Source organism: Typopeltis vanoorti, chromosome 25 (assembly GCF_054136105.1).
Source record: "Typopeltis vanoorti isolate ZY-2024b chromosome 25, IOZ_Tvanoo_1.0, whole genome shotgun sequence".
Lineage (NCBI taxonomy): Eukaryota > Metazoa > Arthropoda > Arachnida > Uropygi > Thelyphonidae > Typopeltis > Typopeltis vanoorti.
The window spans coordinates 47514352-47541932 of NC_143573.1; the positions used below are offsets into that span (position 1 = coordinate 47514352).

The 27581-nt window shown below is 36.2% G+C and overlaps 1 protein-coding gene across 4 annotated transcripts in view; it reads right to left on the reverse strand.

Moving 5' to 3' along the window:
- The window catches only part of Cpsf6 (cleavage and polyadenylation specificity factor subunit 6), a 467838-nt gene that overhangs the window by 217144 nt on the left and 223113 nt on the right, over positions 1–27581 (reverse strand). For all 4 annotated transcript variants that reach the window (XR_016550513.1, XM_090414582.1, XM_090414580.1 and 1 more), the window contains exon 10: positions 14625–14730. Coding sequence is in view for 3 of the 4 variants with exons in the window: in XM_090414582.1 (XP_090270708.1) it covers positions 14625–14730 (106 nt within the window). In the remaining variant the exon portion in view is untranslated. The remainder of the gene's footprint in view (positions 1–14624; positions 14731–27581) is intronic.

The window sequence follows — 27581 nt, forward strand, 5'->3', positions numbered from 1 at the left end:
TAAGAAGCCAGGTAACTCTAGCTGTGACAGGCCATTTAATCTATCATGAAAAGGAAAAATGGGATGAGATAATATATGACAGAACAAATGTTCATATACAGAAACACTTGAGATCAGCCATAAACTATGCAATAATTAAGTGATTATTAGTATTCAAAGGACTGCTCAATTTCTGATAGTCTACCATTTGGAACAGGTGATTTTTATCATTATTTAGTAATTAACTACCTAGCTTACTCCCCCTGCTCCCCCCCACAAAAAAAATTAAAATGTTGGCGAGTTGAGAGCTCATGCTTTCCATTGAGAATCAAGAAATGTCGGGTTTGTTGCACGAAATGTCTTGTGGTTTCAGTACGCATAATAAGATATCACAAGATAAAAATTTCAGAATTCCTTACAATGTCCACCTGTCTTGATGCACCAAGAGATTGTTAGCAGAGATGATTTTGCCACATTGCCACCAAGGCTTATTATATTAATTTTCAATGCACTGCTTATTTCAAATGGGAAACCTATATGGCTAAAACACTGCAGCAAAATTGATTGCCATCAAGATAGAATCCAGCATTCATATTTGTGTCTTTGAAGATTGACAGTTCTGATAATTTTTCGTGGATCAGGATATCATGCATAGTAAGTTGTTCATCTAACTTACTACACATGATAATCCTGATTATCTTTAGAGAAAAGCAAGCATAACTAAATAGTGGAAACATTTAAGTGGATGTCAAAGGAAAGGTTTATTGATTATTACATATAATCATTAAAACCTTTTGTCCAATTGTTTTAACAATGCTTAAATATCTCTGCAATTACTTGTACTTCTCCATCAATGATATAATTAATGGAAAGAAGAAATAATGGCAAAATGTTAATCTTTCCAAATGCCAGGAGTTTATATTTTTCAAGATACCTACACTTGCAGCAAGAGAGTAAGCATGTTGATCTTTCTTTACTTTGTTTTCCCTCTGATAACATGTTTCACCTATTAAATGCCACAGTTTTACTTTTAAAGATGTCCATGAATGAGGAGAATAGACTAGATCTAGACTATTTCAAAATCATAAAACACAGAATCAATAATGGATGGATAACAATGAGCAGACTGCAAAAAATAAGGAACAATAAAAGATTAAGCAAAGAACCTAAATTAAGGACATATAAAACAATGATAATCCATAGTACTCTATGGCTCAGAATGCTGGATCTTAAAAAAAAAAAGAAAAGAAATGGATAAACTCAATGCTTTTGAAATGAAATGCCCAAGAAAAATCAATAGAACAAACCAAACAGAAAGAAAAACAAATGAACAAGTCAGAGAAGAACTTAACTTTACAGAAACAATAATTACAGCACTAAAAAAGAGCCAATTAAATTTGTTAGACCATGTTTCAAGAATGAACTCAGAAAGACTACCAAACATATTATTAAATGGTAGAATTGAAGGACAGTCCAGCAGAGGAAGACCAAGAAAGAAATGGATTGACAACATTAAAGAAAGCACCTACTTAAACTCCATACTAGTACATAAAACGACAGCAGACAGAGAGAAATGGCAAAAATGCATATTTGTTAAACTCAACCTGACATGAGCAGAAGAGAAAAGAGAAAAACATTTGTGGGCTTCTTTTTTGCTAAAGATTGCTATCATAGACAGTTCTAGAGTTTGAGAGGTGAATATGGCCACATACTGGTACAGGTTTTCCATACTTTCATATGAAAAGCTTTTGCAACTGTTAATGACTACACACAAGTTCACTAGAAAGAAATCAAAATGGCAGAATAAAAATACCAGTAAAGTAACAGCACTTAGTATTGAGGATGAGCAATATGGGATGCAATATCCCTTAACTTAAATAAGTTAATGTCGCCGAATTGAAGCCTTTGGCTCTTAATATAATTAATAATGTTTACTCCACTTTTTTTTTGGAGGGGGGGGGGGGGGGATTATGGAGACTACAACTCTGTTAGTTGATTCAACCATGTTAAATTTATCATCTGCAGTATACACATATACAAAAGCAAGTTACATTACATTTCAAACAGTAAGCCAAAGTCACAATCGTTTTGATTAGACTTTATTCTACTGGTCTGACCTCTAGTGAAAAAAAAATTAACGCTATATCCTATTTATAACATCATCAGAGAACAAATCCATATTAATACAGCAAAACTGGTGGCCTAATCAATAATTTAACATGAATGTTTGTTATATTAAAGCTAAGATCCTAGATTACTAGAGTCCTAATTATAATTAACTCTTAGACCAAAAGGTTATGTAGGTATGTTGTAATAGATTTTACAGTATGATATGAACACACAGATTATGTAGGTAGAATATGTGCCATCCATATTCTTGGGATTTTTAGACCACTATTATTGTTAAGGTTAGGGTGGCTGATAAGAATTTTGCAGGCCTCTTTAAATTTATGCTCATATCCGTGTGTAGAGGCTTAGGTGCTGTGGTCGAATCTACCCTCGCAAGTGACGAACGCTGCCATTGGCTCCTTACATTCAGAGCTCTCCACCGTTCTTAACCCTGAACTTTGGTCGATTCTCTCTGGCATTTTGGAAACTTCCGCACAGAGAGAATTCCAAAAAATAAAAAATAAACACATCAAGAAATATAGCAACCTTGTGAAAAACAAACCACAACCACAAATTCAACTGCTCCAGACAGTAATAAACCTCTCTTCCAAAAGGCTCAACGACGATGCCGTCAGCGCCTTTTGCCTCGGCCGTAATTTTGATGTCGCTCCGAAGGAAGAGCCAGTGCTTGACGTAATGGTGAACATCGAACGGGGAATCGGTCGCTTACCGTCGGAGATAGCTAACAACATCAGACGACGTAGCCAACATCCTTGTGCATTCTTCGCCACCAAAAAGTAATTTATCATATGCCCAACGCACGGCTCTCCTGAAACTACGTAAAGAAAAAAGTATCGTCATCACCAGAGCGGATAAGGGTAATGCCACAGTCGTTCTTAATACCAGTGAATACAATCGTAAAATGAACATTATCCTCCGCGATTGCGCTACCTACATCCCACTAGAACACGACCCCACAAAAACACAAGTTAAGAAACTAAAAATCTTACTCAAAAAAGTATCTTCCTGGCCCCCTGACGTCACGAAAAAACTTAAACCTTTCCGCTCCCGCCCCCCCCCCCCCCCCCGAATATACGGTTTACCAAAAATCCACAAACCCAATTCCCCACTCAGGCCTATAGTAGATGCCACCAATGCACCTTGCTATAGACTATCTAAACAGCTGGCCAACTCTCTGATCCCCCCTCACCGGAAGGTCCCCTTCCTATATATAAAAAACTCGACCCACTTTAAAGCCCTCACAGAAAATTTAACCTTGAATAAGACAGACATATTGGTAAGCTTTGATATCTCCTCTTTGTTTACCAATATTCCCTTAATTGACACCTTATCTCTCTTAGAAAACGTTTTTCCCTCTGACATCTTAGATCTCTTTTCCTTTGCCATCAACTCTGGGTATTTCTCTTGGAAGAACAAAATCTACAAGCAGATAGAGGGAACCGCCATGGGTTCCCCCCTCTCAACCCCCCTTGCCAATTTCTATATGGAAGATTTTGAAAAACGAGCCATAGACTCAGCCCCACTCAAACCTTCTATCTGGCTAAGATATGTAGATGATGTGTTCTCTATTTGGCCTCATGGCCCAGACACGTTAGACTCCTTCCTCAATCATCTCAATAGTCTACATCCAAGAATCCAGTTCACTATGGAAAAGGAAAAGAACAATTGTTTACCCTTCCTAGACACCTTAGTCACACGCCTGCCTAATGATAAACTTACCTTCACCGTATACAGAAAACCCACACATACAGGCAGATACATTCACAAACTCTCCCACCACCACCCCTCTCAACAATATGGCATTATTAAAACTCTTACCAAGAGAGTCCACAATCTTTGTTCCAGTGGAACTGCCCTCACTACTGAGCTTAACCACATACACAGCACTTTCCTCTCCAATGGCTACAGCGATCACAGTATCAAAAAAATAATCAACTCCTCCCCCATTCCCCGTCCTTCTCGTCAACAAGATTTTAAAAATGCCATCACCATACCCTACATCCGTGGCACATCTGAAAAAATAGCCAAGATACTAAAACAGTACAACCTACACACAGCATATAAGCCCCACCGCAAACTTGCTACCCTTATCCGTTCTACGAAAGATCAGCTCCCTCCTCTCTCTCAGCCTGGAGTTTACAAAGTACCCTGTTCCTGTAAGCTGGCATACTTTGGACAGACAGGCAGATCAGCATCCATCCGTCTAGAGGAACACAAGTCTTACATCTTCAAACACAACTATGGCCACTCAGGCTTGGCTGACCATGTTTTGGACACCACCCACAGGGTATCATGGAAGAAAACCACCATGCTCCACCACAGCAAATTCAAGAAAGAGAGACTTTTCTTAGAAGCAGCAGCAGCTCTCAAAAACCAACCAAATCTCAATAAATACGGTTGCATTAAGCTTCCGAAGATTTGGGAAACACTCATCACCAGAGTTCCCACCTTACATTCCAGGCCACCTACTACTGCCCTTAGAGGGCGCTCTACCTAGATAGGACTTTAGTGTCACCCACGTGGTTGGGCTTAGTATTGTTTGTTATTTGTGTATATGTTACATTAATTGTTTTTGTAATTCGCGTAGATGTCCTAGTGACTAGGACGAAATATAGGAAGTATTAAATTTTATTTTAATTCTTTTTGAGTGTTGTAAAAAATCCATTAAGCCTCCAACATTATGCTCATATCATCTTTTGGTATGATGTAAACAACAGGCTTTTTAAGTCAATTCTATGTAGAATATCCAGGGCATGATAAGAAAGGTCAGATTTACCACAGTTATTAAATTTAATGTGCCATTTATGTTCTTTTTGTTTTTTTTTTCTTTGTCAGACAAGAATTGTGCATCCTGTCTCACTTATATAGGACAAATTACAGGTGCAATGAATACGGAACACTCTGGGATGGGTCAGCAAACAAAGCGAATTCTTGGATGAGTTGAATAAGTGCTTTCATTTTTAAGGAGGTTTAAAGGTTGCATTTCTGTTATATTGTTTATTTTATCTGATATCCCTTTAATATATAGAATGGTTACAGTTTTATTATAATCTAGTTTATTTATTTATTTAAGTGGAGTATTGTGAAGAATTCTGTGGATAGTATTTTTGCTGTAGCCATTGTTTAGGAAGGTATTGCTGATAACTTTTAATTCCTGTTTAAGTGCTTGCTCACTAGAGCAAATTTTTAAAGCCCTGTTTTTAGTGTGATAATGAAACCTAGTTTTTGTGTTGGGCAGTGGCAAGAGTTTATGTGTATATAATGACCAGTAGCAAGCTTATAGTAAACAGTGAAGGAAAGACTGCCGAAGGAAGATGTGTGACAAGTGTATCAGCAAAAAGGAAGTATACCCTGACTTTCAATTATGAATTGTATGCATTCTGTTGTTTAAGTGGCTGAGGAAAGTGTCTAATGTCTGGCAGCCATGGAATAAGATAATGAAAACATTGTCAACGTATCTAAGTCAGACTTTGGGTTTTAAAGTAAAGGAATCTAGAGAATGCTGCTCAAAAACTTTCATATAAAAGTTAGCATTTGGGTGGGGGAATAATGGTGACCTCATGGCTTTGCCTTTTTTTTTTTTTTTTTTTTTGCATTACGTGCAAAGGTTCTGGCTATTTTGCCACACAAAATAATCAGAACGTAGTACATGGCAGAGAGTGCTGTGATATCAGGCAGGAATTTGTCCTGTAAAAGAATTGTGTCATTGATTGGGACATTTTTGAAAACGGAACCAATATCAAAATTGACTAATAAATAATCACTTTTTACAAGTGTAATGTCCTTAATTTTGTTTACAAACTCTTGTGTGTGTTTTTAATATAGGAGAGGGGATAACCTAATTGAATTTCATATTGAAAAGAATAACGTGTAAGAAATTTTTAAAGAGAATAAAAGTTAAGCAGCTCTCGGATGTGAACTGTAGACTAAAATACACAAAGATTATTGAAGAAAAACTGAAAGAGTGTGAACTAAGCCTTGGAGATTCTAAGAACAGGAACTAAGCCTTGGAGATTCAGTGGCAAGCCTTGAAGAAAACCCTGATTGATTCAGCCAGAGAGGCATGTGGTGAGGTTGTCTGCAAGGATAGAAAAATCAGAACTCCATGGTGGACACAGAGAAGTTAAAGAGGCAGTGAAGGAAAAGAAGAAAGCATATCAAAAGTTCCTGGCATATTAGTCAGCTTGTGCTCTTAGAGAATACAGAGAAAAATGTGAGAAAGCTAAATACTGTGTAAAACTAGCTAAAGAAAAGTCATGGGAGTACTTTGGCAAGAACATAGAAAATAAATATCAAGAAGGTGGGAAAATATTCTGGAGATTGTTGAAGAAGCTTAGAAATGAAGGAAAGAGCATTGTAAAAGGAGTCGAAGATGATAAAAGTGACATGAAAACGGAAGAAAAAGATATCTTTGACGTATGAAGTAATTACTTCGAAAAATTGCTAAATGAAACAAGCAGTGATAGCACAGTGGTAAAAAACACTCAACAGGCATGTAATCAGGAATACATATCCACACTTGAAGTAGATAAAGCCATCAAAGGCTTGAAATGTGGAAAGGCAGCAGGAGTAGATGATATTCAACCAGAAATGCTGAAGTATAGTGGTATAAAAGTTTAACAGTGGCTGCACTGCATAGTTCAAAAGACCTTGAGTGGGACGATTTTCATTATCTTTCTCTTCTTATTGCTGACCTTCATACCATATCTATCACAACAGTTATTCAATTTAGTCAGGGAATCTTGCAGACTTGTAGCGGATTTATTTAGAAGTATAACATCATCTGCATAAAGCAAAGAGCTGACATTAACATCTCCAATTTTGATATCAGGTTTAATACCACTTTCCTTCATAATGTGATCCATATAGATAATGAATAACAGAGGGGATAATGTACATCCTTGTCTCACACCAGATTTAGCATTAAACCATCTTCCTGTACTTCCTTCAATTCTAACTGCTGACTTACAACTCAAATAAAGAAAGTATTACTTGATATAATGCCCCATTGACACCATATAACTGCAGCATATTGAATGGCTTCTCTCTTGGCACCTTGTCATATGCCTTTTCCAAATCGACAAAACTTAAATACAGATCTTTGTTATATTCCCATGCTTTCTCCACTATTTGTCGTAATGTGAAGATCTGATCCTGACACCCTCTATTTGGCCTGAATCCAGCTTGTTCCTCACCAAGCTTCTCTTCCACAATCCTTCTCAACCATTTCTCAAGTATACTGGCATAAATCTTACCAGGAACACTCAGTAGAGAAATACCTCTGTAATTCTCACAATCAGTTTTATTTCCCTTTTATATATGGGTATACTATGAGAGCTCTACTCCAATCATCTGGAATTCGTCTTTCTGTCGGGGCTCTCTGAACTATGCAGTGTAGCCACTGTAAAACTTTTATACCTCCATACTTCAGCATTTCTGGTCTAATATCATCTACTCCAGCTGCCTTTCCACATTTCTGACTTTTGATGGCTTTTTCTATTTCAAGCATAGATATGTATTCCTGTTTGCATGCCTGGTAAGTGTTATTTTTATCACTGTGCTCTCATCACTGCTAGTTTCATTTAGCAGTTTATTACTGCATACTTCAAGGATATATTTTTCTCCAGTTTTCATATTACCTTTTTCATCTCTAATTCCTTTTACAGCACTCTTTCCTCCATTTCTGAGCTTCTTCAACAACCTCCAGAACATCTTTCCACCTTCTTGATATTTATTTTCTATGTTCTTGCCAAAATCATCCCATGACTTTTGTTTAGCTAGCTTTACACAGTGTTTAGCTTTCTCACATTTTTCTCTGTATTCTCTAAGAGCACAAGCTGACTTATTTGGCAGGATCTTTTGATATGCTTTCTTCTTTTCCTTCACTGCCTCCTTAACTTCCTGTGTCCACCATGGAGTTCTGATTTTATTATCCTTGCAAACAACCTCACCACATACCTCTCTGGCTGAATCAATCAGGGTTTTCTTCAAGGCTTGCCACTGAATCTCCAAAGTTTGGTTCCTGTTCTCAAACTCTTTCATTTTTTTCTTCAATAACCTTTGTGTATTTTAGTCTACATTTCACATCTGAGAGCTGCTCAACTTTTATTCGTTTTAAAACTTTCTTACATGTTCTTCTTTTCGATAAAATTCGAATTTATCCTGCTTCCAGTTTCAAATCCTCTGTACACTCTAGTGTCCTGCACCAGACAGAAACCATCACTATCAACAATAATATAGTCAATGCGAATTTTTTTATTCCACGCCTCTTCTCTCCATGTCAATTTGTGCACATTTTTATGTTGGAACATGGTGCTAGTAATAACCAGTCCATGTCCTGAGTAGAAATCCAACAAGTATTTGCCATTTAGCTTTGCTCTTTTCTCCAAATTTTCCCAAAATATTTTTGTATGTCTGACAATCATTTCTTACTCTGCTATTTAGATCTCCAACAATGACCAACTTTTCATTTTTCATTATGTCAGTTGCTTTTTCTAAAGCCTCAAAAAATTCTTCTACTTCTACCTTAGCAGAGCCTTCTGTGGGACCATAGGCAGAAATAAGTCTCATTGTCCAGTTCCCCATTCTGATATTTGCCAGCATCACTCTACTTGAAATTGCCTGCCATTCAAGAAGATCAGCCTCGTATTTAGTGTTAAATTTATTTAGTGAGAAATTAGTTGGAACACTAAATTAGCTGCATACAAGACAGTGTTCAAACCAATTTTAACTTATGGATCTTATAGAGGGGTCAGAATTAAAGCATTTGACCAAAGACTTGAGACCGCAGATATGAGAGTCCTGAGAAAGATTAGGGGTGTGAACAGATGGCATCAATGGCAATATCGTATTACACTAATCTCAGGTGGTACTTAAACAGAATAGGTGAGGAGAGATTAGCAAAACAAGTGTTCTCTGAAATGTTGGCAGGAAAACTATTCAGAGGAAGACCAAGATATATGTGGATTGATACGGTACAAAGTGCCTTAGACGATAGAAATATAACACTTGATAATGTTGGAGTTTTTACAAGTAACAGAGTGATTTGGAGGAAAATTGTAGATAGGAAGTTAGTCATCATCATCATCATGCTTATCAAGGATTTAGGCCTAGCATAGCCTGTTCCGGACTTAGAAGTCATCGTTGAATCGTTTAAGAGGACGTCCTGGTTTTCTTTTTCCTAATGGCTTGTACTTTAAGGCTTGTTTTGGTAATCTTTCTGTTTTCATTCTTTGAACTAGGAAGTTAGTAATGATGTAAATTTTTCATGTAGTACTATCATATCTTGTACACCTCTTCAGGGTACATGTCAGGAATTTGATGATGATGATGATGATGGATAATAACCTACCAACTCCTTGAGTGTTAATGCTAGTTTCTTGACTAGATGATAATTGAGGCTGTCGATACCTTCAACTATTGACCAAAGTTGAATGTTCTGCTTGTGAATCTTAGTCAAACCATAAATTCTTAGAGAACAAGTGTAGTGAAGAAGTAGTTTTTTAACTCTATCTACAGGCCAAGATGGGACTGATTTAAGTAATTCTTCTGCTTTTTTCTTTTTGGTCCGATAAATTGGGTTATATTTCACAAGTTGATAGATGCGGTTATCTGAAACTAATTGATTCATTTTTCCCAGGTAAGTTTTTAGGTTTAAAATAACCACACACCGCCTTTATTGGCTCCCGTAATTAACATGTCCTGACTTGCTTTTAAAGATTTAAATGCTGCCAATTCAGTTTTGGTCAGGTTGCTAGTTATTGCTTTAGTATTGTTTAAAAATGTAGAAGTTTCTATTCATATTTTATCAGCTATGAGTGGTTGGGAGAAATCTTATGCTTCTTTCAATATGGTATATAAAATCCAATTTGTTAACATCCTGGATGCCACGCAGTTTAAGCCTTTATTAAGTAGTGAGAGTTTATCACTGTTCAAAGCGTGGTTAGAAAGGTTAATCACGACTGTTTATTGAAGGCAGTTGGTTGTTCCTGTTATCATTTAATTCTGGTTGGTTTCAATGACGAGAAATTTAAATTTGTCCATTGGCTATTTAAATAGCGCTGCTCTTTTAGTCTAAGAAATTTAGCTATAAGTTTTACTTTCTTTGTTTCCAAGGTATATTTAGTTGAGTTGTCAGTAATCCTTTCAAGGACTTTCCAAATATCTTGATCTAAATAACTGAAAAGTTCCAATCTTAAATTTAAAACCTGATTTTGAAAAAAATGCTAAGCTTCTGCAAATAGTTTGGTCTACTCTCTGAGCATCGCTTTCTTCATATGGTTATAAATTCTTATTGCTTTTGTCAAAGTGAATTTCCTTTTTGGCTTGATGCAGTTGAGAATAAGATTGCTGTCTGTACATTGTTTTAAAAATGCCAGTTGATTAATCAAAGCAGAAACATGTATCTTCAATATAGTTTACAATAGTGACTGCACTGCCTGTGTGTCAAATCTCTATGATTTATGAGAATCCCTTCCTTTAGTGTTACACAGTGATCAGCATTCATTTTGGTAAACTGTGGAAACTACAACTGTGTTAGTAATAATTACTTAATTTCCAGATGTTTCAACCTTCATATTAAGGTCATCATCTGCAATACACACACTCACGCGTGCACAAGGTGTGGCTATTAATAACGAGACTGGTTACAAAAATGTGGTTTATTATTACAATTGTACAATTAAATTGTTATCCCCTTCAATATACTCCCCTCCATCTATACACTGTTGCATACGAATTTTCGATTGTTGGAAGCAGTGCTGCAAGTCATCAGGTGTTATCTGCTTCAGTAGCGCAGCTGTTTTCTCCTTTACTTCATCCACTGAAATGGGTGCCTTTCAATGCGGATTTCAACTTTGGAAAAAGATAAAAAGTTGCATGGAGCTAAGTCCGGCCAGTAAGGTGGATGGTCCAACACTGGGATATTCTTATCAGCCAGATACTGCTTTACAGACAGTGCACTGTAGGCTGGAGCATTGTCCTGATGGAGAATCCAAGCATTGTTCTTCCCCAGATTGGATCTCTTCTTCCTCAATCGTTCTCTCAGCTTGGCCAGAACCTCAAGGTAATAATGTTGGTTAACTGTCTGACCCTCCGGTACCCATATAAGTTTTTGGGAACCATTTTGGCACTGACTTTGTTCATGTTCAATTGCTCATGCAAAAGTTGTTGTACAGTCTCCTTATCAATGTGCACCATGTCTGCTATCATCCAAATGCTTAATCAGCGATCGTTGCAGACAATTTCATTAATTTTTGCAACGTTTTGTTCAGTTGCTGCCATGACAGGACGACCCGGTCATTCATCATCTTCAACATTTTCTTGACCTTCAGCAAAGCATTTTTGCTATTCAAACATTGGTGCACATGACATTACATTATCACTGTACACCTCCTGGAACAGTTTCAAACACTCAGTCAGCGATTTCTGCAATTTCACAAGGAATTTGAGATTAATGCGCTGCTCGAGTTTAACGTTAGACATTATTCTGGCAAATATTCTGTCATGTTAGAAATATAAGATCTGACAATGTTGGAGCCTTGACAGGTAACAGATTGATTTGGAGGAAAATTGTAGATAGGAAGTTAGTAATGATGTCAATTTTTCATGTAGTACTATCATATCCTTACACCCCTTGAGGGTATATGTCAGGAATTTGATGATGATGACAAAATAAACATATAAATAAAATAAACAATTACGTTAAAAGCTTAAATGTCAGGAATTTGATGATGATAATGATTATTCTGACAAAGCGACTTCACATGTGTTTCTTTTATAACTGCCCACAGACTACAAATGACAGCGAACAATGCTTATCTCAACTGCTTCTAGAACCTTCAAGGTCATTCACAGCGCAAGGGCATTGAGTACACGATTCACAGCACAGCTTGTCTTGTTATTTAATAGCCACACCTCATATATATATACAAAGACAAGCTATATTGCATTTCAAACAGTATGCCAAAGTGACAATGATTTGATCAACTGTTACTTTACTGGCCTGACCTCTAGTGGGAGGAAAAAAAACAAAAAACATCAAAGCTATATCCTATTCATAACATCATCAGAGAACAAATTCATATAAATACTTTTAATACAACAAAATTGGTGGCCTAATCAATAATTTAACATAAGTTTGTTATTTTAAAGTTAAGAGCCTAGATTACTACGGTCCTAATTAAAATTAACTCTTAGACCAAAAGGTTATGTGGGTAGAATATGCGCCATCCATATTCTTCGGATTTTGAGGCTATTATTATTCTTAAGATTTGGAGGAATGATAAGAATTTCACAGGCCTCTTTAAATTTATGTTTACCATGTTTTGGTGTGATATAAACAGGTGCCTTTCCAGTGAATTTGGCTATTTTAAAACCAAACAACTTACCTGGAAAAAATGAATCAATTAGTCTCAGACAACAGCATCTATCAACTTGTGAAATATAACCCAACTAATTGGATCAAAAAGAAAATAGAATTACTTAAACCAGTCACATTTTTGCCTGCAGATACAGTTAAAAAACTACTTCCATGCTATGCTCTTCCCCAAGAATTTATGGTTTGCCTAAGATTCATAAGCAGAACGTACCACTTCAGCCAATAGTTGAAAGTGCTGAAAATCCCAAACTCTTTTAAGCATAAATTAAAAGTGGTTTGAACACTGTTTTGCTTATTGCTGGATTAATGTTTATGCTAATTTCTCTGTTTTATTCCATATAAATTTATTTACATGCCTCCCACAATACCAGCTCAGTTGATTTGAGTATATTTCCATATTTAATTTGCTACATTCAGTAAAGAACTGTGTCTAAATAGCAGAAAAAATATTTTATTTATTCTACAGGTTGTTCATGTTTTGAGAATGCAGTTGATATTTACCATGTTCCAACCTATTTCTTTTATTGCTTTCATGCCAAATTTGTTATAGCACTTATTTACTTTAGTTCAAGCATTCTAAAGACTGGTAGAAGATTTGTTTAGGACCATAACATTTACACAGAGTAAAGCTACATTTAATTTTGATATGAGACTTAAAATGCTACTTTCCTTCATCATGTGAATCATATAAATGAAAAATAAGAATGGAGATAGTGTGCACCCTTACCTTACACCTGAAATTTATGTCAAACCATTTTCCTGTACTTTCTTGTTCTTACCATCTTCAATTCTAACTTTTGATTTTCTGCTTAAATATCAACTGCAATAATCTGCATTTACCCAACTAAAGTGTTTCGAACAGCAATTCTCTTGGGATTTTGTCATATGCTTTTTCAAGATCAATAAGGCTTAAATACAGATACTTGTTAGAGTTATGCAATTTCTTGATTGATTGTTGTCTAATGAAATGTCTAATACCAAGCTGGTTATTTCCTAGTTTCTCTTCAATATTTTTTCTTAACCTCTTCTCTAATGTGACTTCATAAATCATAACTAAAAAATTATGGAAGAATTCCTCTATAGCTTTCATATTCAGTTTAATTTTTATTTTTAAAAGACGGTACTAAGCTCAACAACAATCCATTCAAAATTAAACCTTCTGACTTGGCCTTCTGAATAAAGCAGTGTAGGTGTGTAAGACGTTTATATATTTCATATTTGAACATTTCTCAGATATTATCTCTCCATCTGTCTTTCCACATTTCAGGCTTTTTTTTCACTGAAGCCTGCTAGAAGTATCAAAATCTATTCCTGTTTGCACTCCTCTTGAATATTTTGACTACTGTTCTGTCACTGATTATTTCATTCAATCTTTCAATTAGTCCAAACATTTAGAATATCTTTATCCTCAATTTTCATGTCACCTGTAACATCTCCAATTAGTTTTAAAGTACTCCTTCCTCCATTTCTAAGATTTTTTAAAAGCCTCCATAACATTCTGCAACATTCCTGATATTTATTTTCTATGTTATGGCCAAATCTTCCTATGACTTTTGTTTGGCTACTTTCATACCGATTACATTTTTCTCGGTATTCGCTCAGAGCACCTACTGACATACTTGCTAGGAACTTTTGGTGTGTTCTTTTTCAAGACTGCTTTGAAATTGTAGCTATTGTACCTGGAAATTTTTTAAAGCAAGAATAACAGAAACTAAACAAAGATTTTGTGCGAATTTAGAAATAACATTACACACCTAATGGATGTGAATCTATATTTTGATATGCATTTCCCAGATGAATATATAAGTTCTTCATCTGATAAGGGGAAGGTGGGGAGAGAGAAAGAGAGAGGATTTTTCTATGTTTTTTAGTGACAGAAATACAGCTATTGTTCTCTTCCACACCAAAAAGCAATTTCAGTTGCCTCCATGTGAATACAACAACATTCATCATGTTTCTCAAAACCTTTCAGCATCCTCTCAATGCTTTCTATCTTAATTCGAAATGGAGAATTTTGCGACAGATTAGTTCTTCCCAATTCCAACAATAATTTCTTTGCTTCAAAAACATTTTACAGTAAATATATTAGGCAAGAATTATTCAGCATCATTATATTTGTTTCCATCAAGATACCTACCTGGAGGTCTATCCCATTCATGATGCGGTGGAGGAGGTGGACCTCGTGGATCAGGTGGAAGTGGACCTCTTGGACCCATTGGGGGGAGAGGCCCTCGTGGTGGAGGCTGAAGTAAAATACATTACAACATAAACAGATCTCACAAAAAGAAGAATTACAAATTTAGTCCTTTTTAAAATATTTCTTAAATAAAAATAATTTAAAACAGATCTATATATCATAAATTGTTCTGTCTATGGTTATATAACTTGTATCTCCTCTCCTGTTAAGAAATAGTCAATGCAATTTTTTATGCTCATGACTGACATAATACCAAATGTTGTGGCAATCTGTATATGAAGGAACCATGAATATGACTCTTTTCATATTGGTGAAGTACTGCAAATACATTATAAAACTAGATATTAGTAAAGTTTCAATTTTATGCTCTAAAAACCAGTGCTAAAATCTGACAAAGCAGGTTATAAATGTATTTGGGTATCACAGGCTTTGTAACTATTCAAATAAAAAACACTTTATAAATTGAATCCCATAATGCAGGATCTGCCCATCCCTACCACTAGAAAGAGGATTTTACACAACTAGTGTTTGTGAAAATATAATCAACCAATAAAAATCAAAAATGCAAAAGTGAAAAACTTATTTTGTGACCGAACAACAGTGATTTATTTTCTGAACCATGCCACAGTAAACTGCTGGAAAATCTGCTCATCACAGCTACCATCTCTTTTTATATCTAGCTGGTTCTCTGGTCACCAGTACAAAGACAAAACAGAGATCCTGGAATAATTTTTAAATGTTCCTCTATCTATTAGGAAGAAAAATCTTCTACAATATTAAAAATGCAATAACCAATGTTTCCTATACTGTTTTTAGCAATCCTAGTTTCTGGGGAAAAATCTGAGTGGCTTAGACCAGCCCTTAAATCTGCTCTCTCATCTTAAAAACCTGTGCTCCATAGCTAATGCCTATTTTATGCATCCCCCCACCCCAAAAAAAAGAAACATAAATCTATAATGATCCTTTGCTTTCATATCAGTTCATTCCAAAATAATGAGGGGGAGAGTCTGTCAACAACCAACACTTCCACACCAACTGGAAGCTTTTGCCTAATCAACAATAACTAGGGTAAATTCCATGACAGCTTCCCAGACTAATAACTACAATAAATTTAATTAATATTTCCAATATTTTGGCAAAGTCAAATTGCCATCATCAGGGCTGAAGTATGACAACAAGAATGAGGCTGAAGCATGACAACCAAGAGTAAGCCTCAAGTCCTAAATGGCATCTCCTAGTGGGCTACAATGGGTGTGCTTGGCTGTTGGGCTAAAGAACAGAGGATGAGAGCTTCCCAAATCTGGGACAGTTTCGTGCAACCAAATTTGTTGAGGTTTGAGTAGTTTCTTTAAGATGAACCTAATTCAATGAATAGTCTCTTGTATTTATATTTGATGCAGTGGAGTAGATTGGCCTTGTTCCAGTGTATCATGTAGGATGTGCCCATAGTTAGCAAGTCCTGAGTAGTTGCAGTAGTGGAAACAAATATGGTCTTTATGTTCAGCAATTCTGATGTTGGCCATAGTAGGTTAGTTTACAACTGCAATAGACTTAGTGAACACCAGTCAGGTCTAGGGGATGTGACTGGTCTTCAGGAGAGGATAAGGGATGTGAATTTTTTTTATACAGTATGTAAATGGTTGTAAGGTTGTATTTTTTTTTAGGATCTTAGCTAGTTTTTTCAGATGTGCCCCAGATTACAGAATGATGATAGCTTGGCATAATCTCTGTTCTGAAAAGGAGGGGGGGGTAATATTTTTTGGATATGGTAGGGATTGAAGTCATTGGCTAAAAAAGTTTTGTGAATGCGGTCAAGTTCAGTGGAGAGGGCACTGTTATCAGTGTGTGAGGGTTTCTGTAAACAGAGAATGGTGGGGATCCATCAGGCTAGCATGTAATTAAAGTGCCTAAGAAGAAAAGACTATTATTATTTCATTTTCTAAAGTGAATCGTATCCTAGGATGTTTAGATATATTTAAAAAAATCTTCAGAGCATCCAAGACATGTAACCAAATAGAGATGACATCACCAACAAAGTGCAGCCAAGCAGTGGGTCTATGTGAAGCAGCGTTTAAGGCTTTCTCTTCAAAAGTATCCAATGAAGTAATTATCTGGAGAGAGAGAGAAGAGAAACTGTTATAAACTATCCTAATATGGTCAAAACAGGCAGGACAGCCAGCATCAGATTTGCTGAATATAAGGACCATATCCATTTACACTACTACAGACACTCAGAATTCACTGTTTTAGACATCCACCACAGAATAAGCTGGAAGAAGCCACTCTATGGTCAGCAAATATAAATACAAAATACTATTCCTTGAATCTATCTCAGCCTAAATAAACTACCCTAAACCTGTATAAATTTTGTTACATGACACATGCTGCTTGAAATTTGGGAAGAATTCATCTTCTGTATTTCAGCCCAACAACAACAGGACATCCACTAAGAGAGGCTATTTAGGACTTTAGGCTTACTTTTGGCTGCCATGTTTCAGCCTCATTACTCAGTGTAGCATGACATATTAACCATTCAGGCCCACATTGGTATTCATTCAACTCATGGGCTGTTGATTGCAGAATTCATTTGCTATCAACTTAACCAACCAGGTTGTCAACTATTTGAAGTGTCTTCATACTACAATGGTTGCCCAGGAAGCTGTCTGATGATAAGGCTTATATATTGACTATTCATAATTGTAGTTTTTTAAGGACATTACAATATAGACTACAATAAATGTAATTAAAATATGAGGCTAATATTAACCACAATAAATTTAATTAATATTTCTAGTATTTTAACACCAGAACACAGTACAAAATCATATTGTACCGTGTTCTGGTGTTAAAATACTAGAAATATTAATTAAATTTATTGTGGTTAATATTAGGCCTGGGTTTGTAATTTCCTTAAAATCTGCAGTTATGTATAGCCAATACATAAGCCTTACCACTTACTATAATCTGCAAAGATTCCATAACATGCAAGGCTCATAATTACAGTAAATTGGAACTGAAGCTTTCCAGACAAAAAACAGACAAAACACCATTCCTAACTGTGTTAAATTCAAACACCACTTTAATTTACCAAAAGCTCTTCAAACCTACACTCACTAGCTTTGCCCTTTTATTGACCAGATTGGTGCCATTCATATTCTACTTACTGATACCAACAAATCTATTTGTATGCTACAAAAGAGTCTTGCCAAGCCACTGAATACTGACCTTTGGATGATTCTTTCAGATGTTTCTACTGATTCAGCAGCCATAAAATTTCAAAAAAATAAAGAGTTAGCTGTATGCATAAAAAATTATGCACCCAAGCCTTAAAAACTTCACGTAAATAAACACCAAAGTAAACTTATTGTCATTTATTCTCAAGCCATGAGCAATTAGTGCACTTTCTCCTGGCCATAACTATACACTTGCACCTAAAACAATTCCTACAGAAAAAATTATGAGATTATTCCATGAATTTGTTTTGGCTTTATCCCAATCCTCAACAAATTTAGTTGCATGAAACTGTCCCAAATTTGAGAAGCTCTCATTCTTGGTACTTCAGCCCAACAGCTAGGACACCCATTTTAGCATGTTATGAGCAATATTGAGGACTCTGAGCTTCATTTTAGTTGTCACTCTTCAGCCTCATTACTTAGTGAGTATCAAATATGTCCTTGTGTGTACATGAATCATACTGTACTGTGTTCTGTGTGTCTCTGAATAAAAGCAAAAAAAGCACATATATTTTTCAACAAAATGAAGCAGTAGATGGGATGATTAATAATGTCTCATATTTTAATTACATTTATTGTAGTCTATATTGTAATGTCCTTAAAAAACTACAATTATGAATAGTCAATGTATAAGCCTTATCATCAGACAGCTTCCTAGGCACCCATTGTAGTATGAAGACACTTCAAATAGTTGACAATCTGGTTGGTTAAGTTGATAGCATATGAATTCTGCAATCAACAGCCCATGAGTTGAATGAATACCAATATGGGCCTGAATGCATGTGAATATCTTTAGGCGGTAGATGTATTTTCTATATAGCAGTGTGAAACCACAACCCAATTTATTGAAGATCAAAAGCAGTTTAAAAAAAAAAAAAAAAAATTCCAAGTGTCTCTAAAGCAGTGCTTCTGATTATCTACCCATTGTTCATCCACACTGTTTTGTGTATTACAAGTTTTATAACTTATTTTGGGTTAATAAAGTTACTCTAGGATGCCTGATGATTTTCAGCACAAATTTTGTTGAAAGCTGATATCTATAACTATCTAGTTGCCATTGGTCAGTTGTGTGTGAACATAATGTGAGAGTGGATGGTTTTGATCCTTAACTGTGAATCATGTTCACAGCTTTGCATATGATAACATTCTGTATCCCCGATCTCAGATATTACAGTGAGCAATAAAAAAGAATATTTACAAATACAGTTAAGAATATCTAGAATTATTTCCTTAATGCTGCTTCCATTGTCCTTTTCCAATAAAACCTTGTGATCCAGCTGAAGTCAGTTTACAACAAGGTTCTAAGACTAGAAGGATATTTTCCTTATTGGAATAGAAATAACTTCATAGATTTTATCTGATATCAATATATCACACCTATAACAGTGCCATCTTCTAAAATGCTACGTTTTCTCTTCTGCTTTGGGCACTAACTCTCATCTGAATAGCTGCTATGATCTGTATAGATCACCACCAAATCTCTCTTAAACATTTTATATCCTGCTGTTTAGGATACTTGTGACATAAGACTGAATGATAAATGCACGTAAACACAAGAAAGATATTTAATTAACCAGATATTTCGGTCTGAAAATGACCAAAATATTTGGTTAATTACAGACCATCCTCAGTGGTTAATTAGTTAACCACTAAGGATGGTCTGCTATTTCCAGACCAAAATATCTGGTTAATTAAATATCTTTCTTGTGTTTACGTGCATTCATCATTCAATTTTATATCCTATTCAACAAAGAAGAACAATCAAATTTAATAATAAGCTGCTGTTCTTTTTAACCATATCTATGAAAGTGGATATGTTCATAAGGAGTGCGCTTAAGGGCAAAAGCTGTATAACTGAAAGGAAAACTCCATGTAGCCTTTTAAGGAATGCAGAGAACCGACTCAGGCTTCTGACCTAATATCCAATCCTCCCCTTCTTGTGGTGCACCCTGTTAGATATCTACCTGGATACCGAACAAACAGAGCATCTGTCTCGGTCAGTATAGATGAAGCCCTTTGGTCAGAAAGACCTGGGTTCAATTCCTGTCCATGAAGTGAGGAACCTTTATCTGGTCTCTTTCGACTAAAGGTGAGTTAGCTGGTCTCATATGAAGGTAGAGGGTTTTTACACCCGGAAACTCTGGTTTCTCATTCCTCAGAACAGGCAAATAGTCATAAAATACACACTTAATCCTTCACTGGGAGGGGGGGGGGGGGGGGGGGGCTCAACCAGTCCTGAGGGACAGTGGAGGAATGGGAGGGAGGGGGCCATATGAATAAAATAAAAGTGAACAAACAAGGATAGGCTGGCAATTTGGGATTTTAGCCAACCAAATTGTATTCCTGTTGGCTTAAACCGCAATGTAAAAAGGTAAAATGATGGGACAAGATGACAGAGTTTTATGGCCAGTTGGGGCATCTCTAAATATCAACAGAGTTCAAGATTGGTACTGTCAACATAAGAAGCATCAATGGAAAAAAAAAAGGAACTAGCAAAAGAATTGGATAAGTACCAGATCGACATAATAGGTTACTGAAACTTAGAAGACAAAAAAACAGGTGAGCTCTTTCTAAGTGATCAATACAAAATGTTATATTCAGGGAATGACAATCAGGGAAAAGAGGGAGTAACTACAGTAATCAAAACTGAATATGAGGTTAATCTTCTTGAATTGCAAGCAATAACAAGTAGAGTGATATGGGCAAATATGAATGAATTTTTTGATGCATAGAGAGAGAGCGGATGGCTCAATGAAAAATGAAAAGTTGATCCTTGTTGGAGATCTAAACAGCAGAGTAGGAAATGATTACCAGACATATAGAAATGTTTTGGGAAAATTTGGAGAAAACCACAAAGCTAATGATAATGATAATGCCTGCTAGATTTCTGTTCAGGATATGGATTAGTTACCACTAACACACCATGTACCAACATAAAAATTTGCACAAATTCACATGGAGAGAAGAAGTAAGAAATAAGAAAAGTCTCTGACTATGCTACAGTTGATAGTGCTGTTTTCCCACTGAAAGAAGATTTGAAATAGGAAGTGATCACTATTTAGTTTTGAGCAGGATAAAACTGAATCTCATATTGAAAAAGAAGTGTGTGTTAAAAAGTTTTAAAATGAATCATGGTTGAGCAGCTTTCAGAGGTGAACTATAGACTCAAATATACGAACATCACTCAAGAATTACTAAATCACTTAAGGAATTGAACAACGTAGATACGAATATAAATTAAATTACACTTTAATAAATATTTCCGATATTTCGGCAACGTCATCACGTTGCCATTTTCAAAAGGAACTTACAAAAAAAGGCACGTGCACGTAGGCAATACAACACAGTAACTGAAAATGAAGAGATGAAGCTATTGTTCTCCTAAAAGTCCTGATGGTGCCCTCTAGTGGGCTAAGTGGGTGTTCTTGGCCGTTGGGCTGAAGGTCTGCTGATGTAAGTCTCCCAAATTTGGGTCGGTCATACAACCGAATTTGTTGAGGTTTGGAGAGTTTCTTAGGGCTGAGGCTGATTCCATAAATAGTCTTTCGAATTTGTATTTGCTATGGTGTATTACTGTAGCTTTCTTCCACTGTATTCTGTGGCGTGTATCCAGAGATTGGTCTGCAAGACCAGAATGGCTGTGCTTGTGAAAGCAGGTGTAGTCCTTGTGTTCAGAAATTCTGATATTTGCTGTCCTGCCTTTCGCCAAAGTAAGACAGTTTACAACTACAAGGCACCTGGTATACACCAGGTAGGTCTAGAGGAAGTGGTTGGTCTTTGGTGGAGCGGATAAGGGATGCCAATTTTCTGTAAGGCCTATTACAGGAGGTCAGGTCATGTTTTTTTAAGATTTTGGTGATTTTTTCAAAGGTGCCTCGGATGTAGGGAATGGTGATGGATTTAGAGTAATCCTTGTTGTGGAGAGGGGGCTGTGGTTTGTAGGTTTTAATATTTTTTGGATTTTTTGGGGGAGGGGGGTGGGGTAGCCATTGGCTGAGAAAGTGTTGAGGATGTGATTTAGTTCAGTGTTTATGGCCATGTCGTTAGAACAGATTAGTTTAGCCCTGTTGTATAGTGTTTTCACCACTCCATATTGTTGTGTGTGTGTGGGGGGGGGGGGGAATTGTTGGTGAATGTATCTGCCTGTATGGGTGGGTTTTCTATAAATTGAGAAAACCTAGGTTCCATCAGGCTGGCGGGTGACTAGTGTGTCTAGGAAAGGGAGGCTGTTGTTCTCCTCTTTTTCCAAGTTGAACTTGATTCTGGGATGTTGGTTGTTTAAGTGTGTTAAGAAGGAGAGGAGTATTTCAGAGCCATGTGGCTCTGAAACACTCCTCTCTTTCTTACCAAAGCTCCACTTTGGTGGAGCGGAGACCACCAAAGACCAACCACTTCCCCTAGACCTACCTGGTGTATACCAGGTCCCTTGGAGTTGTAAACTGTCTTACTTTGGCCAAACAGGCAGGACAGCGAATATCAGAATTTCTGAACACAAGGACTACATCCACTTTCACAAGTATAGCCATTCTGATCTTGCAGACACGCCACAGAATACGGTGGAAGAAAGCTACAGTAATAGACCATAGCAAATACAAATTCAAAAGACTATTTATGGAATCAGCCTCAGCCCTAAGAAACTCTCCAAACCTCAACAAATTTGGTTGTATGTGACTGCCCCAAATTTGGGAGGCTTACATCAGCAGACCTTCAACCCAACGGCCAAGAACACCTACTTAGCCCGCTAGAGGGCACATCAAGACTTTTGGGAGAACAATAGCTTCATCTCTTCATTCTCAGTTACTGTGTTGTATTGCCTACGTGCACATGCCGTTTTTTGTAAGTTCCTTTTGAAAATGGCAACGTGATGTTGCCGAAATATAGGAAATATTTATTAAAGTGCAATTTAATTTATATTCGAATCTACGTTGTTCAATTCCTTAAGTGATTTAGTAATGCATAACCAACGTATAAGCCTGTCTATGAGAATCACTCAAGAAAAAATGAAAGAATCTGAAAGGATAGAAAAATCAGAACCCCATGGTGGACTTAGGAAGTTAAAGAAAAGAAGAAAGCATATCAAACATTCCTGGCAAGTAAGTCAACTTGTGCCCTTAGAGAATATAGAAAAATATATAAGAAAGTGAAGTACTGTGTAAAACTAGCTAAAAAAAAGTCGTAAGAAGACTGGTAAAAACATAGAAAATAAATATCAAGAAGGTAGAAAAATATTCTGGAGGATGTTGAAAAAGCTTAGAAATAGAGGAAAGAGTATCATAAAAGGAATAAGTAATTATAAAAATGGCATGAAAACTGAAGATAATGATTCTAATGTCTGGAGTAATTACTTTGAAAGACTGCTAATTCAAACAAACAGTGTCAGAATGGTGGTAAAAAAAAAAACTCCCAACAGAAATGCAGTCAGGACTCCCTGTCCTGTCAGGTGTTTTCTCCCTCCAGGAGATTGACTACCATGTGTCTCCACCATGTCCTATTCTGCACCTCTCTGCTGCATTCCTCATATGAGAGATAGGTCCAGTCTTCTATATTTTTCATCCACTCCAGTCTTTGTCTTCCTCTTTCCCTCAACAGTTCCTTCGAGAAGTGTCCTTTGCAGGTAGTTATGTCTCAGAACATGTCCAAAATAGCTGACTTTTCTCTTTTTAATTTCTTTCACCAGGCTCCTGGTTACACCTACCATCTCTAGTACCTCTTCATTTGTCTTTCCATGATATCCTCATAATTCTTAGCAGCATCCACATTTCAAAGGCCTCCAGATTTTTCCCCACTCAGATTGGAGAGTGTCCATGTCTCTACTCCATATAATAATGTAGACCATATGTAGCATTTGGAGATTCTTAGTCTTGTTTTCAGATTTAATTCTCTAGATGTTAGTAGATTTTTCATACTGTTGAAAGTTGACCTTGAAATTTCAATCCTTTTTCTAATTTCATCTTCTGTCCTGCCATTCTCTGTGATGAAGTGTCCGAGGTATATGCATATAATAAATTTAGTTTAATCCATTATCCAAGTGTTAGCAAACAAAGTTTGCACCTGAAAGTATCTTCAGGACTGGGGTCAGGTAGTACAACACCGAGCAACTCGTGGCAAAGATGGACCAAACTAACATCACCCCTATCTCAGTATCTCCCATAATGCAAAACACATCTCCTTGCGGATATGTATAATGTTATGCATTAAGGGAAGGGCCAGTATCCAGACTAGTTTCGACCTTTATCGAGGTCTCTTCAGTCCAGCCCAGATGTGGAGATACCAGGCAGAAGCACTGAAGAGACCTCAATAAAGGTTGAAACTAGTCTGGGTACTGGCCCTTCCCTTAATGCATAACATTATACATATCTGCAAGGAGATGTGTTTTGCATTATGGGAGATACTGAGATAGGAGTGATGTTAGCTTGGTCCACCTTTACTACGAGTTGCCCAGTGTTGTACTACCTGACTCAGGTCCTGAAGATACTTTCAGGTGCAAACTTTGTTTGCTAACACTTGGTTAAAGGATTAAACTAAATTTATTAGAGTCTAACCAAGTGAAAAATAAACTTTCAACAAAAGCTATATGTATGTTTGCACCTGTTCTAATTTATTTCCTTTTATATTGATGCATATTTTTGGTATTTCCTTTTCTCTTGAAATTATCATGATTTTTATCTTTTTAAAGTTGAAACTATCCACTGTACTTGAGGGTTTCATCTATAAGAGTTTTGAGGTCATATTTGTTTTCAGCTAGAAGAACCATGTCATCTGCATATCTTAGTTTCTTAATATTTCTGCACCCCCCCCCCACAGTGATTCCTCTGTGGTTACTAATTTTATTAAATATTTCTTCTGTGTACAGGTTAAAGAGAATCGGAGAAAAGACACAGCCTTGTCTCACACCTTTCTGAACTGAGAATTCTTCTGAAGTCTCTGTTTATTCTCAAAGATGCAGTCTGTTCCCAGTAAAGATTAGTTAATAGCTAATGTCTTTTTCATCCATGCCTATTTTAGAAAGGATTTCAATTAATTGTTCATGTTGGACATTGTCGAATGCCTTTTTGTAATCTATGAAGCAGAGGTACACATCTTTTTGTTTTTCTAGATATCTTTCTATGATGGTTCTGACGTTGAAAATACCTTCTCTTGTACCTACATTTTCCTTGAAGCCACTTTGTGTATCATTTATTTCTATGTTTATTTTTCTTTGATTTCTTTCAAGAATAGCATATAGGAGGACTTTTGATACTTGACTGATGAGGCTGATTGTCCTGAACTCTTCACATCTAGTAGTTTTTTTTTTGGGAATTGGAACGAAAATTGAGCGATTAATATCTTTGGGTAGAAATTCAGTCTCGTATATTTTATTACATAATTTTGTTAGAAATTTCAGTCCTCCTTCATCGAGAGCCCTCAACCATTCTGCCAAGATGTTATCTATTCCTGAAGCTTTATGTGGTTTTAGTTTTCTGACGGCATTTTCAACTTCACAGAGTAAAATATAAAAATATAAGTCAGGACTACATATCAATATTTGAAGTAAAAAAAAAAATAATCAAAAACCTGAAATGTGGAAAGGCAGTTGGAGCAGATAATTGACCTGAAATGCTCAAATACGGAGGTATAAAAGCTTTACTGTGGCTGGATTGCATAATTCAGAAGGTCTGGTCAGAGGGTCTAATTCCAGAGGATTGGAGTAGAGCACTCATAGTATCAATAAAAAGGTTTCAAAACTGAATGTGAGATTATAGAGGTATTTCCCGACTGAGTGTTCCTAGTAAGATTTATGCACATGTACTTGAGAAAAGGTTGAGAAAGATTGTGGAAGGGAAACCTGATGAAAAACGAGCTGGATTCGGTTCAAATAGAGGTTGTCAGGATCAGATTTTCACTTTAAAACATATGGTTGAAAAATCATGGGAATATAACAAAGATCTGCATTTATATTTTGTAGATCTGGAAAAGGCATATGACAGGGTGCCAAGAGAAAAGCTATTCAAAATGTTAAAGTCATATGGTGTGAAAGGGGGCATTATATCAAGCAACACTTAGTCTTTATTTGAGTTGCAGGTCAGCAGTTAGAATTGAAGGAAGTACAGGAAGGTGGTTTGATGTTAAATCTAGTGTCAGATAAGGATATACATTATCCCCTCTGTTATTCGTCATCTATATGGATCACATTATGAAGAAATTATCAAAATTGGAGATCAGCTCTCAGCTTTTTACTTTATGCAGATGATGATGTTATACTACCTTAGGGCTCCCATGGGCTACCAAGCACGTCCACTAGGTGGCGGATGGGGGAGAAACCCCGACTAACATCCATTGGATATCAGGCAGCTCTGAATATATTATTGCATAAAGAGCCGTGGATCAGTGGTTTTGGGACTGGTGATCACATGTGAAAAGATTGCCACTCACCAACCCACACTGGGCCAGCATGGTGAATTTATGGCCTAACTTCCAAGATGAATATGACAGAAATAAAATGGCCCTCATTCCCCAGAGGCCAGATTGTTACCACCTACAGCAGCAGGCAGTTAAACATGAAGGCAGAGGATGCTAAGAATCCACGGGTAACCAGATCATGCTGTCATTGGAAACATGGAACATTAAACTGTAGGATCCTGAGCAGTGAAGTATGGCTAACTGAACTAACTGAGGAGCTAACGCAACTAAAATGGGACATTCTTGGACTGTGTGAAGTTAGACGTAATGGTGAAAAATTTTTTCAATTAAAAAACAGAGACAATATATTATAGAAGCCAAGATAAGGAAAGAATCAGTGGAGTTGGATTCTTGATCAACAAAAAACTGAAGAACAACATAATAGAATTTGACAGAATAAATCCGATCGAATAGCAAGTAATATTGTTCAAATCTCAAAAACATACACTCTTAAGATCATCCAAGTATATGCACCAACAATAAGTCATTATGATGAAGAAATTGAAGCCTTTTATCATAATGTATCCCAAATCTACAATAAAGGAAACCATCATTTCAGAACTGTAATGGGGAACTTTAATGCTAGAATTGGTATACAACATTCAGATGAAAGCTCAATGGGAAATTTTGGATATGGTACGAGAGACGACAGAGGAGCAGGGTTAATAGAATTTGCAGAAAAAGAAAACCTGTATATCATGAATTCCTTTTCCAAGAAAAAACACAGAAATTGAACATGGAAAAGACCAAATGGAAAAACTAGTGAAATTAACTTTATCCTCAGCAATAAGAAAAACATCTTTCAAGACTACTCTGTTATAAACACCTTGAACACTGGAAGTGACCATACGATGGTCGCTTCCAGTGTTCAAGATTTTACTGCATACCATATGATGGTATGCAGTAAAATCCAAATAAACTGCCAAAAAGAAAGAAAAATGTTTTAAAGATCAAAGCAAAACATAGATGTACACAAACTCAACATTAAAAAAGATATATTTCAACACTAACTAAACAATAGATTTCAACTTCTTATTAAATGCTGATCTATCAGAAAGTAATGACATTATTACCCAAAACCTTCTACAATATTCACTTGAAATAGCTGGTACCACAGAACAGAAACAATACAAAATTTCTAAAGAAACAAAACAGCTTATGAAGAAACGAAGAGAAATGAAACAATCAATTAATCTACAAAATAAAATTGAATACAATGAATTGT